This window comes from Hyperoodon ampullatus, assembly GCF_949752795.1.
Source record: "Hyperoodon ampullatus genome assembly, chromosome: 7".
In the NCBI taxonomy this organism is placed as follows: Eukaryota; Metazoa; Chordata; class Mammalia; order Artiodactyla; family Ziphiidae; genus Hyperoodon; species Hyperoodon ampullatus.
The window spans coordinates 5,105,553-5,120,526 of record NC_136920.1 but is presented as its reverse complement, the minus strand read 5'-3'; the positions used below and the strand labels follow the sequence as shown (position 1 = coordinate 5,120,526).

The following is a 14,974-nucleotide window of genomic DNA, read 5'->3' as shown; positions in this document are numbered from 1 at the left end:
CGTGTCCCCCAGGTCCCCCCTCCCAAGGCACGGCCTCCGGGGGTGGAAGTCAGGGTGGGTTGGGGGCACGGCCTGTCTGGTGTTCCGTCCGGGGAACTTGTGGAGAGAGTGATGCAGACACATGTGAGGGAAAGGCGGGTCTCTGCCCTGCCAGTTCGGGGGGCCTACAGGTTCACCAGGGCGGTGAGGGAGGCACCTGGACGGCGCTGACAGGACTATTCACCTCCTTCCATTTCCAAGTCCCCCGTCACCAGTGCCTCCCGTGGGCCGGCAGGGACCCCGAGTGGCCGGGGACGGCGGGTGGCCTGGCGCCCAGAACCCCCGGAGTCAGTGTCCTAGGCCGCATCCTGGATGCCAGTGGCCGAGCGTCCGCCTCCCCGCATTGCTGGCCCGTCTCAGACATCTCTCCAGCCTGTCCTGGGCGGGAGTGCCCCCTCTCCCAGCCCCGCGATCCCCAGGCCCCGCCGGCCTTCCCTCCATGTCCCACTCGTGCTCGAGACCCCCAGCTGGACATCTCAGCACCGACACGCCCACAACTGGCTTGTCACCGTCCTCTGTGCTGGCCCAGCCTAGGTCCCTGTGCCTCTTGCCGTGGCCACAGGCCTCAGCAGCCCCGGGGAGCCACTCAGACACAGGAGGTGGACCAGAGCTCTGCCTAAGCCCCTTCCCCACCTCTCTGTTCCTCTCTGTCGCCTCCTCTCTGTGGCCCCAGCAGGGAGGGTCCGCTGTGCTCAGGGTTTCAGCCCTGCTGTGCTCTGTCTGGAGCGCCCGCCCCTCGCCCGGAGCAGGGCTCAGTCCAGACGGCTCCTCCTTCCAGGGGCGCCCTCTGCCACTGGGCCCCCCTCAACCCCCTACCCGCCCTCCTGGGAAGGATCTTCAGGGCCTGCCTTTCACTGAAGAAGGCGTGTTAAGTCCCCCGGGGGGTGGGTCTGTCTGCGGCTGGGTGGGGTCTTCAGGGATGTGAACCTCTCTGCCGCCCCTCCTCCGAGGCTGAGGTGCACGTGGCACCCAGGGGACCGGGCACCTGGCTGCCACATCTCCCTCCATCTCCCCTCGGCACCCTCCCTGCCTAGAGCCTTGTTCTCAGGGCGTCCCTGAGCGGCACGTGCAGGTTATGTTGTCAAAGGTCAGGGGTTTGTTTCCCCACAGCAGCCACGTGCCTGGGGCAGAGCCAGGGCGGGACTGGGGGTGCTAGCGGGCAAAGGCATGCGCAGTGTTTCAGACAAACCAGAGGAAGGGCTGACGCCTCAGGAGGTCTGTGTCGGGGTGGGGGAGGGTACTGTCAGTGCCGGGTGTCTGGGGCAGGGGATCGTGAAGGGACTCTGGTGAAGCTTCCTTCTTGTTAAACCGAGGTAACACCTCCCGATTTTCCCCTTTGGCAGATGGGGATCGTGTGTGCCGGTTTCCTTGAACTGTCACCGGCTGTGTGGCTGTAGCCACGCTTTGGGGAGCAAGAAAGCCCAGGTGTGACCCGGTGTCCTGGACAGTGTCCCACTGGCCGGGCTCCCTGGCTGCACCCTCAGCTGTGTCCTGTCACTGCCGTCTTTTCGGATGAGCCTTCGGTCTCACGGACCCCGAGCCCCCACCCCGGCCCCTGGCTCAGGGCGAGCACGGTGGTCGTCAGGCTCACATCAGTGTGTGGGCAGTTCTCGCCGGCGTCCCCTGTTGTCCCAGGTGGCAGCTCTGTCTTTGTGTCGGGAGCCGCAGCATCTAAGCAAGGGGAGGGGTTGATGGAGTCTTAAGGGGGCAGGTGGAGCATCATCACATCGTTTGCTGTGAACCCTCAGACCACGCCTGACCACAGGAGGCATTCAAAGTGTCAGGGGGACTGGGGCTTGGCCACCTGAGAGTTTGCTGGCACTCCCTGGGGTCAGGAGCTGCTGGATAGCGCTATCTGTCCCCCTCCCCGTCTGCCGCTGTCCGCCCGCCTGCACACATGTACATACACACACACAGCCACCTCCCACCCCCTTCACCGGTCAGTTACGTGCATCCTCTGGGTGGCACGTGGCCAGGCCCAGGGCTGAGTGCTCCGTGACCCGCAGTAGGGAGCAGCGGGTGGTCGCCTGGTGGCCACACTGGACGTGGATTCTGTGCCAGGAGAAGGGAGAATCGCTTTGCAGACACAGTGGCAGGGGTCGGGGTTGGGGGTGGTGCCGAGAGTGGGCACCTGTGCCCTCAGGTGTGCAGGCGGTGTGCAGCCTACGCTGGCTCCGGGAGAGGGCTGCGGAGCACAGCTGGGTTCTGGGTGCAGGAGCAGCGCCTTGTGGGTAGCTGGAAGGTCACCAGATGCCCAGGGCGTTTGAAGACTCAGCTTGGTAGCTCTTCCCGGCCCAGGGACGGAGCTGCACCCCGCCAGGCTCTCGGGGCGCAGGCTGTGTAAGGCCTGCCCTTCGCCCAGCGGGAGGCGTGGGCGCATGAGCAGCAGGGGCAGGGGGCGGGGCTGGAGGAGGAGGAGGTGGGGCTGCCGGGGGACTCTGATCAGACGAGGCTCGGCTCCGTGAGCCCCTGACCTCAGCGTGGGGAGGACCCAGAGCTGCTCCCAGAGGCCTCCGGGGTCCATGCGGAGCCATGAGTGCCGGCATCAGCACCGAGTCCGGGAGTCTACGTGTCGCCCGGGTGGGGGACAGGAACTGCGCGGGGAGCCGGCCAATGGCCCGCAGCTGTTTCCGTCCTGACCTGGCTTCTGCGCCCGGAGGCGGCCCACATCCTGTGAAGCCTCCACGGAGGCCGTCCTCCTGGGGGGGTGGCCAGCTGCATTGAGGTCCAGGCGTGCGGCCGGCCCGTGTGCAGGGCCCGCGCCTCCCGTGCGCCCTCCGGCCGGGTCGGGCGCTTTGTGCTCGGAGCCGGCGGAGGGGAGGCTGGGTGTAATGGCCCTTCTCCCGCCCCGTGGGGTTGGGATTGTGGGATGCGCCACAGCTCAGACGTGAGCAGGCAGAGAGGGGTGGACGTGGGCGATGCTCTCGGGGTCCACTTTCCCCTTGTCCCGTGGATGACCAAGCTGTGCTCTCTCTCTGGCAGGCAGAGGCCGGCGCACGCAGCCCCCGTGGTCTCCTCCAGCCGGGTCCGAGCCGTGCCAGCTCCGCCTGTACAACAGCCTGACCCGGAGGAAGGTAGGGGGGGCCCGGGGAGCAGGGGCGGCGGCTCTTAGCTAGTCGGCGAGCGTCCTCTGTGTGGCCGGGACAGGGCTGTCCTCGGAAGCACACCTGGCACACCTCAAGGGGCCTGCCCGTCGGCGCTCTGGCTCTGGCTCTGGCTGTGCTCGGAGCCAGGCCCGAGTGTAGATGCTCGTGGCTGCTCTGAGCCAGGCCAGGAGCCAGCGTGCTCTTGCAGGGGACCTGTGGTGGCAGCTGGTGTCCCAGTGCCAGCCAGGCAGGGCCTGTTGCTGTCGGGGGCCCAGCAGGTGTGGGGACGAGGGCAGTATTGGCCAGGGTCGCTCAGCAGGGCCAGTGGTTCCAGAGATTTTGAAAAGGACTCCGGCCGAGGGCTCATTGGATTGCCGTCAGCAAGCACCCTGAGCAGATGGGAGACGGGGTCCCCCTCATGGACTTAATTGGTGACAGCGGCCCCTGAACTGGTCTGAGACCATCGGGCCGTCGGCGGGAGGCCTCGCTCTCTAGGCCAGCTCCTCTGGGAGTGCGGACCCCCGGGCATCTGTGAAAGGAAACCTCCTCGCTCACATCGTTCCTGGGGGCAAAGGCAGGGCAGTCCCTGCGCTCAGCACGGGGCCTGGCTCGCAGCAGGTGCTTGATGAACGGAAGCTGCTCTTGTTAGAGCAGCAAAAGCAGGAGCGTCTGTCTCCTTGACCCCCAGCTTGCGTCCACGAGTGGGATCCCAGGGAGGAAGAGGCCTGCCCCCATCCCAGATGACTGTGACTTTCCCGTAAAGCTAAGCAGTCCTCGTGGAATGTGTATGAACCGTTTGTCTCTGGCGGCTGTGGTCCTGCCCGGTGCCTCCTGCATCCTTTGTGACGGTCATTCCTTCATTTCCAACCAAGGACGTGTTTGTACCTCAAGACGGGCGGAGGGTGACGTGGTACTGCTGCGGGCCCACCGTCTACGACGCCTCCCACATGGGACACGCCAGGTAAGGCTACACCTGGGCGCCACTACAGGAACCCAAGCTCTGAGAGGAAGCTCAGTGCCCAGCCTTTCCTCTTATTTTTTTTAAATTTTATTTATTTATTTATTTTTGGCTGTGTTGGGTCTTCATTTCTGTGCGTGGGCTTTCTCTAGTTGCTGTGAGCGGGGGCCACTCTTCATCGCGGTGCGCGGGCCTCTCACCATCGCGGCCTCTCTTGTTGTGGAGCACAAGCTCCAGACGCGCAGGCTCAGTAGTTGTGGCTCACAGGCCTAGTTGCTCCGCGGCATGTGGGATCTTCCCAGACCAGGGCTCGAACCCGTGTCCCCTGCATTGGCAGGCGGATTCTCAGCCACTGCACCACCAGGGAAGCCCTCCTCTTATTTTTAAGAAGAAAAATTTTCATTCCGTCAGTACTACATATTCACTGTAGAAAAACTAGAGAGACCAAATAACCAAAAAGAAAAAGCCCACAGCCCCAATGTTCCTCTCCTGGACTCTGACCAGATACTTTCCTCCGTGTGCCTGGCAGTTCCTCCTTATCCAAGGCTCTGGAGGTGGGGGGTGCCCGGTGCTGGGATCCCTGACACCCAGACCCACGGCCAGTGTGCAGTGCCCCCCGCCCCGCAGTCACGAGTGGGGTGGGCATGAGAGTAGCGCCTTTCAGGGGAAATGCGGGGGATCTTTTTCCTTGTACGTGTTTTGATGTGCGTGATGTGCCGTGTGGAAAGGTTTGTCTTTTTATTGCTCTAGGTCCTACATCTCCTTTGATATCTTGAGAAGAGTGCTGAGAGATTACTTCAAATTTGACGTCTTTTATTGCATGAACATCACAGACATTGATGATAAGGTAAAGGGAGTTTTCAAGGTTAAATTTTAAATACAGTGGACGATACAAGGGAAGAAATGACTTTGGGTAAGTTAATAAAGTAACGTCGGCTTGAGTGCCCTCAGCCCAACACATGCTGTTTGAATCCCCTCCGGGACTTGTATCACGGTTTATGCAGATGATGTTGTCCTGTATTCAGCTGTTTGGATGCTGTCGGGAAACCTGGGGAAATGTTAATAACACCCGATGCTCCAGGGTAGGCGCGTGCTATAGTGTCTGGCGCTGCGGGGAGGCCGGGCCCGGCTCAACGTGTTCGGACAGTCCCGGCGTCGGTGGCGGGGCGGTGTGTGTGGGTGTGAGCTCAGGCACCGCCCGGCACTCTGCACAGGGACCCGGCAGGTGCCGAGCTGACCCCCATTTCCCTCCTCTGCTCCCAGATCATCAAGAGGGCCCGGCAGAACTACCTGTTTGAGCAGTACCGTGAGAAGCAGCCCCAGGCAGTGCAGCTCCTGGAGGACGTGCGCGCCGCCCTGCAGGTGGGCCCCCTGCCGCTCCTGGGTCCCTGCATCCCCACGTCCCCGTCCCAAGCGCAGGGGCTGTCCTTGCCGCGCTTCACAAAGTGTAAGGTCATGACGTCTCGGTCGCAGTGCTCCCCTGGCCCACGGGGAAAGCCGCCAGAACAGATGCACACGGGCGGGGGGTGGGTGGGTGACCGTTGCTGCCGCTTACGGGAGAACCTAAAAACCGGTCACGGCGATCTGCACCGACTTATGAATCTTCCACGTGGAGCTCACGAGCAAATGACACGCGTGTGACCAAGATGCAGAAGCTGTGCTAAGCTTCTCCAGTGGGTGGTGCTGGAAATTTCTGGAATTATTTTAAGAAATTAGTTCTTTCCAATTTAATATTTTTGTTTTGAATAAACAGTATTACAAATGATGGTGTCATACAGTGAGGTCAGGAAAAGGCATTTTCTTCTTTTCCATAATTGTTATCTTTAGTAACTGCAGTAACAATTGCTGTTGTGCTTTTGATGTTTTATCTCTGGAAGAAAAAAGTAGGAATAAAATTAGGGCTTAGCAATCCTCTAGGCAGACGGGGGGCGGCCCACTGGGCGATGGCGCCTTCTTGGTGGCAGGTGACACCCGTTTGTCCTGGGCACGGCCTTAGGACGCTGCCACGCCCGGCTCACTCAGAGAGACGAGGCAGCACAGGACAGCCTGGGCCGCGGGCCAGGGTCCCTCTGGGGTGACACTCCACGGACACAGACCTCTGGGTCGCCACGGGCAGTGGGCAGAACTGGCCTCGTGCGTGGAGTCACCTCTGGACGCGGGGTTCTGCTGAGCGGGCATAACAGCTGTGGCCTCTCCTCACGCCCGCAGCCGTTTTCAGCGAAGTTACGCGAGACCTCGGATCCCGACAAGAGGCAGATGCTGGAGCGCCTGGAGCGCGCGGTGAGGCTGGCGGCGGAGCCGCTGGAGGAGCCGGCGCGGCGCGGCCTGGCGGGGGCGGAGCTGGACGGCCGCGTGCAGGTGAGGCTGAGGTGGGTCCCGCCGGCCCCTCGCCTTTGCCCCACTGCCTTCCGGGAACCAGCAGGTGCTCTTGGGGCGGAGCGGGCTTCTCGAGGTGTTTCCCACACTTGCCGGGGACTCTGTTCAGCGTGGGCACTGGCAGCACCTGGGGCAGGCGGAGCGAGAGATGCCGCTGGACCTGCGCTCCGGGCCCGCGGGGACCCGCTGGGCTTGAGCCTTCCCCGCGGCGGCCTTCCGCCCCTGAGGGCGGGCTCGGGGTGCCCGGCCTTCCTCCGGTCCCGATGGCCCTTCTCCTCTGCGCCGGCGCCCCCTGCTGGCCGCCTGCAGAACCGCGGGAAGGACGCAGCCAGGTAGGCTGCGGCCGAGGGCGCAGACGTGTAAGGGGGTGCCAGCCGGCAGGGCCCCCCCTCTTCTGGGGCCTCGCCGGGCAGGATGCTTGGTGTGCTTGTCCTGAGCTTCGTGAGGAGTCAGGCGCACGGGGTCTTGGGGACGAGGGCTTTCCTGCGGGCGCGCTTCTGGGACAGGCCACATGAGGTACCACCCTCCCTGCAGTGGACGCCTCGGGCCCAGCCGTTTGTTTCTTCTCCTGGGAAGCTGGTTACGTTTCCGTGTTACCAGCAGTGATGCTGGGAATTCTCTCCCCAACGATTCCAGTAAGGTCCTTTTTATTAAAATTGTGGTAAAATATGCATAACATACAGTTTACCACTTTAACCATTTTTAAGTACGTGTGTTCACATTGTTGTGTAAACATCACCACCATCCACCTCCAGAAGGTTTTTCGTCTTCCGAAAGGGATTCTCTGTCCCCATGTAACACTCACTCCCCTCCCCGACCCCAGCCCGGGCCCCACCGTCTGCTTTCCGCCCCCATGAATCGGGCTCCTCCATGGACCTCGTACAAGTGGGACCACACAGTGTTTGTCCTTTTGTGACTGGCTTATTTCACTCAGCAAACTGTCCTCGAGGTTCATCCATGTTGTAGCCTGTGTCAGAATGTCGTCTCTTCTTAAGACTGAGTACTGCTCCGTGATGTGGGTGGGCCACGTTTTGTGTGTCCTGTCATCCTTTGATGAACGTTTGCGTTGTCTGTTGTGAATCATGGTGCTATAAACATGGGTGTGCAAGTATCTGTTCGAGTCCCTGCTTTTAATTCTTTTGTGAGTATACCCCCAAAAGCAGGTTGTACACCAACTCAACTTTTAATATTCTGAGGGGCACTGCCGTGCTGTTTTCCATAGAGCACAGGGGTTCCAGTGTCTTCACATCCTTGTCAACCCCTGTGCTTTTCTGTTTTCCTGACTTTGCAGGACATTTGGTCCATGCCAAGAGGTCCTTGAAATTTGGTCCCATCCAAAACGTCCATGGTTATATCTGGTCCATGCCAAATGGTTTTAGGTAGGACCACACTTGAAAGACTTTTTGGTGTGGACCAAACGTCTTATGGACCAGATGTCTTACATGTAAATGTATTCTCCTACTAACATGCTTCCAGTGTCCTGTTAATTTGCCTCAACACCAGCACTTTGTGTTGCTGGATTCATTCCTTTTTATCACTGGAACGTATACTGTAAAGTGGTAATTACTGTGGTTTGAATTTGCATTTCTCCAACCTCTCCTGAGACTGAGTATCTTTTCACATGTTCACTTGCTGGCTGTAATTCTGCACATGCATCTTCTGCCCCGTTTTCCACTGGGCTGTTTGTCTTCTTACTGGTTTGTAAGCATCCTTAGGTTTTCCCCAGACACTCATCCTTTCTCATTTAAATGTGTTGCAAGCACCTTCTCCTCATTTGTGGCTCTTCTTTTCACTTCCTTTTAATAACAGAGGGTCTTAGTTTTAATGTATTCAACTTTATCAGTTTTCCCTTTTATACTTGGCATTTTTGTGCCTTAAGAAATCTTTCTTGCCCTGAAACGTGAATATATTCCCCAGTATTTTCTTCGGAGGATTTTAAAGTTGTACGGTTCACATTTAAGTCTTTGATCCCCCAGAATTAGTTTTTGTAAGTCGTGTGAGTAGAGATCCAGTCCCCTCTCCCCCGCACAGATACGGTCCCCCTTTCCTCAGCCCCTTTCTGTCGTGTGTCGTGTCTCAGTTCTGTTCCATAGGTCAGGTTATCCACCCTGGGTGAGTCTCACTGCGTCTGTCACCGATGCCTGGAGAGGTAGGAAGCCTCACCTTGTTTTTGTTCTCCAGGTGTGGTTTTCTTTCTTTTTTTTTTTTTTTTTTAAGATTTATTTATTTATTTAATTTATTTTTGGCTGCGTCGGGTCTTAGTTGCAGCACGCGGGATCTTTCGTTGCCGCACGTGGGCTTCTCTAGCTGTGGCATGCTGGTTTTCTCTCTCTAGTTGTGGCGCTGGCTCCAGGGTGTGTGCGCTCAGTAGTTGTGGCTCGCGGGCTTAGTTGCCCTGTGGCATGTGGGATCTTACTTCCCTGACCAGGGATTGAACCCACATCCCCTACATTGTAAGGCGGATTCTTTACCGCTGGACCGCCAGGGAAGTCCGTCCAGGTACGTTTTGAATGCTCCTTGCTTGTCGAGTCCCATACAAGACACTGCTGGGGTTTATTTATTTATTCATTTATTTATGGCTGCGTTGGGTCTTCGTTGCTGCATGCGGGCTTTCTCTAATTGCGGTGAGAGGGGGCTGCTCTTCATCGCGGTGTGCAAGCTTCTCATTGCGGTGGCTTTTCTTCTTGCGGGGCACGGGCTCTAGGCACGCAGGCTTCGTAGTTGTGGCGCATGGGCAAAGTAGTTGTGGCTCGTGGGCTCTAGAGCACAGGCTCAGTAGTTGTGGCGCACGGGCTTAGCTGCTCCGCGGCATGTGGGATCTTCCCGGACCGGGGCACGAACCCGTGTCCCCTGCATCGGCAGGCGGATTCTTCACCACTGCGCCACCAGGGAAGCCCTTAAATGTTATATGTTGAAGGATCACTTCAGAGCTCCACCTTTGAATGTGTTGATCCTCTCTATTCTCTCTTTCTACTTAAAAAAAAATTGTTTTAAAGAGTTTATTATTTTAGAGCAGTTTCAGGTTCACAGCAAAACAGAGGTTTCCTGTGTACCCCCCACCCCACCCCCATACACACAGAGCCACACCCACTGTCAGCATCCCCCCCAGAGCAGTATGTTTGTTACAACTGGTGAACCTACACTGACACATTGTCATCACCCACACAACGGTTTACATTAGGGTTCTGTCTTGGTGTTGTACATTCTGTGGGTTTGGACAAATGTATAGTGATACGTATCTGCCCTTAGAGTCTTACACACAGTAGTTTCCCTGCCCTAAAAGTCCTCTGTGCTTCACCTGTTCATCCCTCCTTCACCCCAACACCTGGTAACCACTGATCCTTTTACTGTCTTCATAGTTTTGCCTTTTCTGAATATCACAGAGTTGGAATCATGCAGTATGTGCCCTGCTCAGATGGGCTTCTTTCACTTAGTAATGTGAATTTAAGGTTCCTCCGTGTCTTTTTATGGCCTGATAGCTCATTTCTCTGTAGCACTGAAGGTTAGTTCATTGTCTGGACGGACCACAGCGTATTTACGCACTCACCCACTGAAGGGCATCTTGGCTGCTTCCAAGTTTTAGCAGTTAGGCATAAAGCTTCTGTAAACATCCATGTGCAGGTTTTTGTGTGGACATAAGTTTTCACCTCTTTTGGGTAAATATCAAGGAGCATAACTGCTGGATCATGTGGTGAGAGTAGGTTTAATTTTTATTTATTTATTTATTTTTTTGCGGTATGCGGGCCTCTCACTGTTGTGGCCTCTCCCGTTGCGGAGTACAGGCTCCGGATGCGCAGGCTCAGTGGCCATGGCTCATGGGCCCAGCCGCTCCGTGGCATGTGGGATCTTCCTGGACCAGGGCACGAACCCATGTCCCCTGCATCGGCGGGCGGACCCTCAACCACTGTGCCACCAGGGAAACGCGTAATTTTTGAAGAAACCGCCAAACTGTCCCCCAAAGTGGCTGCACCCTTTTCCATTCCCACCAGTGGTGGATGAGAGTTCCTGTTGCTCCAGATCCTCACTAGCCTTTGGTGTTGTCAGTGTTCCAGATTTTGGCCATTGAAATAATGTATGGAGTATCTCGTTGTTTTAATTTGCATTTCCCTGATGACACACGATGTGGAGCATCTCTTGATATTTATTTACCATCTTTATGTCTTCTTTGGTGAGGTGTCTGTTAATGTCTTTGGACCTTTTTTTATTGTTGTTTTCTTATTGTTGAGTTTTGAGAGTTCTTTGTATATTTTGGATAACAGTCCTTTATCAGATGTGTCTGCAAATATTTTCTTCCGGTATGTGGCTTGTCTTTTCATTCTCTTGACAGTGTCTTTCCCAGAGCAGAAATTTTTAATGGTGATAAAGTCCAGCTTATCAATTCTTTTCTTTCATAGATGATGCATTTGGTATTGTGTGGAAGAAGTCATTGCCAAAGCCAAGGTCATCTTTGAAGTGCATAAGGTCTTGGTCTAGATTCATGGTTTTTGCGTGTGATGCCCAGTTGTTAAGCACAGTTTGTTGGAAACTGTTTTTGCTCCTTTGCTCCTTTGTCAAAGAACAGTTGGCTATATTTATATGAGTCTGTTTCTGGGCTCTGTTCTGTTCCATTGCTCTGTTTGTCTGTTCTTTCACCAACACCACACTGTCTTGATTACGGTAGCTTTACAGTAAGTCTTGAAGTCAGGGAGTGTCAGTCCTCCACCTTTATTCTTCTCCTTCAATATTGTGTTGACTATTCTGGGTCTTTTGCCTCCTCTCCATATACACTTTTTTTTTTTTAATATTTATCTATCTATTTATTTATTTATTTAGCTGCGCTGGCTCTTGGATGCGGCATGTATGATCTTTTAGTTGCGGCATGCATGTGGGGTCTAGTTCCCCAGCCAGGAATCAAACCCGGGCCCCCTGCGTTGAGAGCGTGGAGTCTCAGCCACTGGACCACCAGGGAAGTCCCTCCATGTACACTTTAGAATCAGTTTGTCAATATCCATAAAATAACTCGATAGGATTTTGATTAGGATTGAATCGAATCTACAAATCAAGTTGGGAGGAACTGACACCTTGACAGTATTAAACCTTCCTATCCCCAAACATGAAATGTCTCTCCCTTTCTTTCATCAGAGTTTTGTAGTTTTTTTCATGTAAATCTTGTACGTATTTTGTAAGACATATATGTGAGTATTTCATTTCGGATGCTTATGTAAATGGTATTGTGGTTTTAATTTCAAATTCCACTTCTTATTTCCTGGCCTATAGTTTTGTCTTCTTTCCCAGTCAATATACAGACGGTCCCCGACCTCTGACAATTTGACTTAGGATTTTTTGGCTTTACGATGGTGCAAAAGCAATAAACATTCAGTAGAAACCATACTTTGAATTTTGATCTTCTCCTGGGCTAGCGATATGCAGTCCAGTACTCTCTTGGGATGCGGGGCACCAGCAGTGAGCCTCAGGTAGCCAGGGTAAACAACTGACATGACACACTTAACAATTACACTGTGCCCAGATAACCATTTTGTTTTTCACTTTCAGAACAGTATTCAATACATTACATGAGATATTTCAACACTTAATTATAAGATAGGATTGGTGTTAGATGATTTTTCGCAACTGTAGGCTCATGTATTCTGAGCACATTTAAGGTAGGCTAGGCTAAGCTATGATGTTGGGTAGATTAGGTGTATTAAATGCACTTTCAGCTTAATGATATTTTCAACTTATGATGGGCTTATAATCCTGTATAATCCTCTTTTTTTGCCCTTTTATTGCCTTATTGCATTAGCAAGGACTTCCACTATGATGTTGGAAAGGACTGGTGAGAGGGGACATTCTTGCATTATACCTCATCTTAGTGGAAAAGCTTCCGATTTCTCACCATTAAGTCTGATGTTAGCTGTAGGCTTTTTGTAGCTGTTTTTTGTTTGTTTGTTTATTAAGTTGAGGAAGTTCCCCTCTGTTCATTTACTGAGAGTTTTTATCATGAATGGGTGTTGCATTTTGTCAGATGCTTTTTCTGCATCTATTGGTATGACCTTGTGGTTTTTCTTGTTTAGTCTGTTGATATGATGATTTACATTAATTAATTTTATAAAGTAGAACCAGCCTTACATACTTGTGATAAATTTCACTTGGTTGTGGTATATAATTCTTTTTATACTTTTGTGGATTCAGTGTGGTAATATTTTGTTAAGGATTTTGCATCTGTATTCATGAGAGTTTTTTTTTTTGCGGCACGCAGGCCTCTCACTGTTGTGGCCTCTCTCGTTGCGGAGCACAGGCTCCAGACGCACAGGCTCAGCAGCCATGGCTCACGGGCCCAGCCGCTCCGCAGCATGTGGGATCTTCCCAGACCGGGGCACGAACCCATGTCCCGTGCATCGGCAGGCGGACTCTCAACCACTGCGCCACAAGGGAAGCCCCCATGAGAGATGTTGATCTGTGGTTTTCTTGGAATGTCTTTGTCTGGTTTAGGTATTAGGGTAATGCTGTCCTCATAGAAGGAACTGGGGAGTATTCTTTTTGCTTCTGTCCTCTGAAAGAGACTGTAGAAAATTGGTACAATTTCTTCCTTAAGTGTTGGCAGAACTCAGCAGTGAATCCATCTGGCCCTGGTGCTTTTTGGAAAGTTACTAATTATTGATTTAATCTCTTTAATAGATACAGGCTTAATTCAGATTCTCTGTATCATGTTGTGTGAGTTTTGGCAGATTATGTCTTTCAAAGAATTGGTCCCTTCATCCAGGTTATCAAATTTAGGGGCACAGAGTTGTTTATAATATTCCTTTATTCTTCTTTTAACTTGCATGGGATCTGTAGTGATGTCCCCTCTTTCATTTTTGATATTAGTATTTGTGTCCTCTTTTTTTCTTGGTTAGCTTGGCTTATCAACTTTATTGATCTTTTCAAAGAACCAGCATTTGGTTTTGTTGATTTTCTCTATTAATTTCCTGGTTTCTGCTTTAATTTTTTTTAAAAAACATTTATTTATTTGTGTGGTTGCGCTGGGTCTTAGTTGCGGCAGGCAGTCTCCTTAGTTACAGTTCGAGGGCTCCTTGGTTGCAGCTCACTGGCTCCTTCATTGCAGCACGTGGGCTCCTTAGTTGTGCATGCGAACTTTTGGTTGCGACTCGCACGTGAGATCTAGTTCCCTGACCAGGGATCAAACACGGGCGCCCTGCATTGGGAGTGCGGAGTCTTAACCACTTGACCACCAGGGAAGTCCCTCTGCTTTAATTTTTTATTATATCCTTTCTTCTGCTTACTTTGAATTTTTTTTAAATTGGCAACAAGCTAACTTTATCTTTATTTTTATTATCACTATTTATTTGGCTGTGTTGGGTCTTCGTTGCTGCATGCAGGCTTTCTCTAGTTGCAGCAAGTAGGGGCTACTCTTGGCTGTGGTGCATGGGCTTCTCACTGCGGTGGCTCCTCTTGTTGCGGAGCACTGGCTCTAGGTGCACAGGCTCAGTAGTTATGGCTCGTGGGCCCTAGAGTGCGCGGGCTTCAGTATTTGTGGCATGTGGGCTCAGTAGTTGTGGCTCGCAGGCTCTAGAGTGCAGACTCAGTAGTTGTGGCACACGGGCTTAGTTGCTCCGCAGCATGTGGGATCTTCTTGGACCAGGGATCGAACCTGGTAGGACTTCCCTGTTGGCGCAGTGGTTAAGAATGCGCCTGCCAATGCAGGGGACACGGGTTCAAGCCCTGGTCTGGGAAGATCCCACATGCCACGGAGCAACTAAGCCCGTGTGCCACAACTATTGAGCCTGCGTGCCACAACTACTGAAGCCCACACGCCTAGAGCCCATGCTCCGCAACAAGAGAAGCCACCACAATGAGAAGCCCGCGCACCGCAACAGAGTAACCCCCACTCACTGCAGCTAGAGAAAGCCTGCGTGTAGCAACAAAGACCCAAAGCAGCCAAAAATAAATCAATAAATAAATTTATAAAAAATTAAAAAAAATAAGTAAATGTAAGGTTCACTAATTTCTTTTTCGCCGCTCTTCTTTGTGTAGATCTGAGTTTCTGACGTATGTTATTTTCGTTCTATCTTTTATTTTCTGCATTTTGAGAATGATATGCCAAGGTATAGTATTTTTGGCATTTATCTTGCTTGGAGTTTTCTGCACTTCCTGGATTTGTGGTTTGGTGTCTGCCATTAATTGGGGAAATTCTCAGTCATTGTTCCAAATATGTCTTCTGTTTCTTTCTCTCCTCTTCCAGGTATTCCTGTTGTGCATATGTTACACCTTTTGTAGTTGTCCCACAGCCCCTGGATACTCTGTTCTGGTTTTTTAAAAAAAATATTGTCTTACAGTTCTTTTTTAAAAAATATTTATTTATTTATGTATGTATGTATGTATTTATTTTGGCTGCGCCGAGTCTTAGTCGCGACAAGTGAGATCTCTGTTCTGTTTTTCTTTGTCAGCCTCTGAGAACAAAGGCTTTTTGGTTTTCAGTTTTGGAGGCTGCTACTGAGATCTCCTCAAGCTCAGAGACTCCTTCCTCAGTCATGTC

The 14,974-nt window shown here is 52.8% G+C and overlaps 1 protein-coding gene across 1 annotated transcript in view; it reads left to right on the top strand.

Annotated features, from left to right (window-relative positions):
- The window catches only part of CARS1 (cysteinyl-tRNA synthetase 1), a gene marked incomplete at its 5' end in the record, with an annotated part of 42,231 nt that overhangs the window by 4,269 nt on the left and 22,988 nt on the right, over positions 1-14,974 (top strand). The window contains 5 exons of the mRNA XM_079709458.1: positions 3,022-3,113; positions 3,998-4,086; positions 4,834-4,930; positions 5,347-5,445; positions 6,292-6,441. Coding sequence (XP_079565584.1) covers positions 3,022-3,113; positions 3,998-4,086; positions 4,834-4,930; positions 5,347-5,445; positions 6,292-6,441 — 527 coding nt within the window. The remainder of the gene's footprint in view (positions 1-3,021; positions 3,114-3,997; positions 4,087-4,833; positions 4,931-5,346; positions 5,446-6,291; positions 6,442-14,974) is intronic.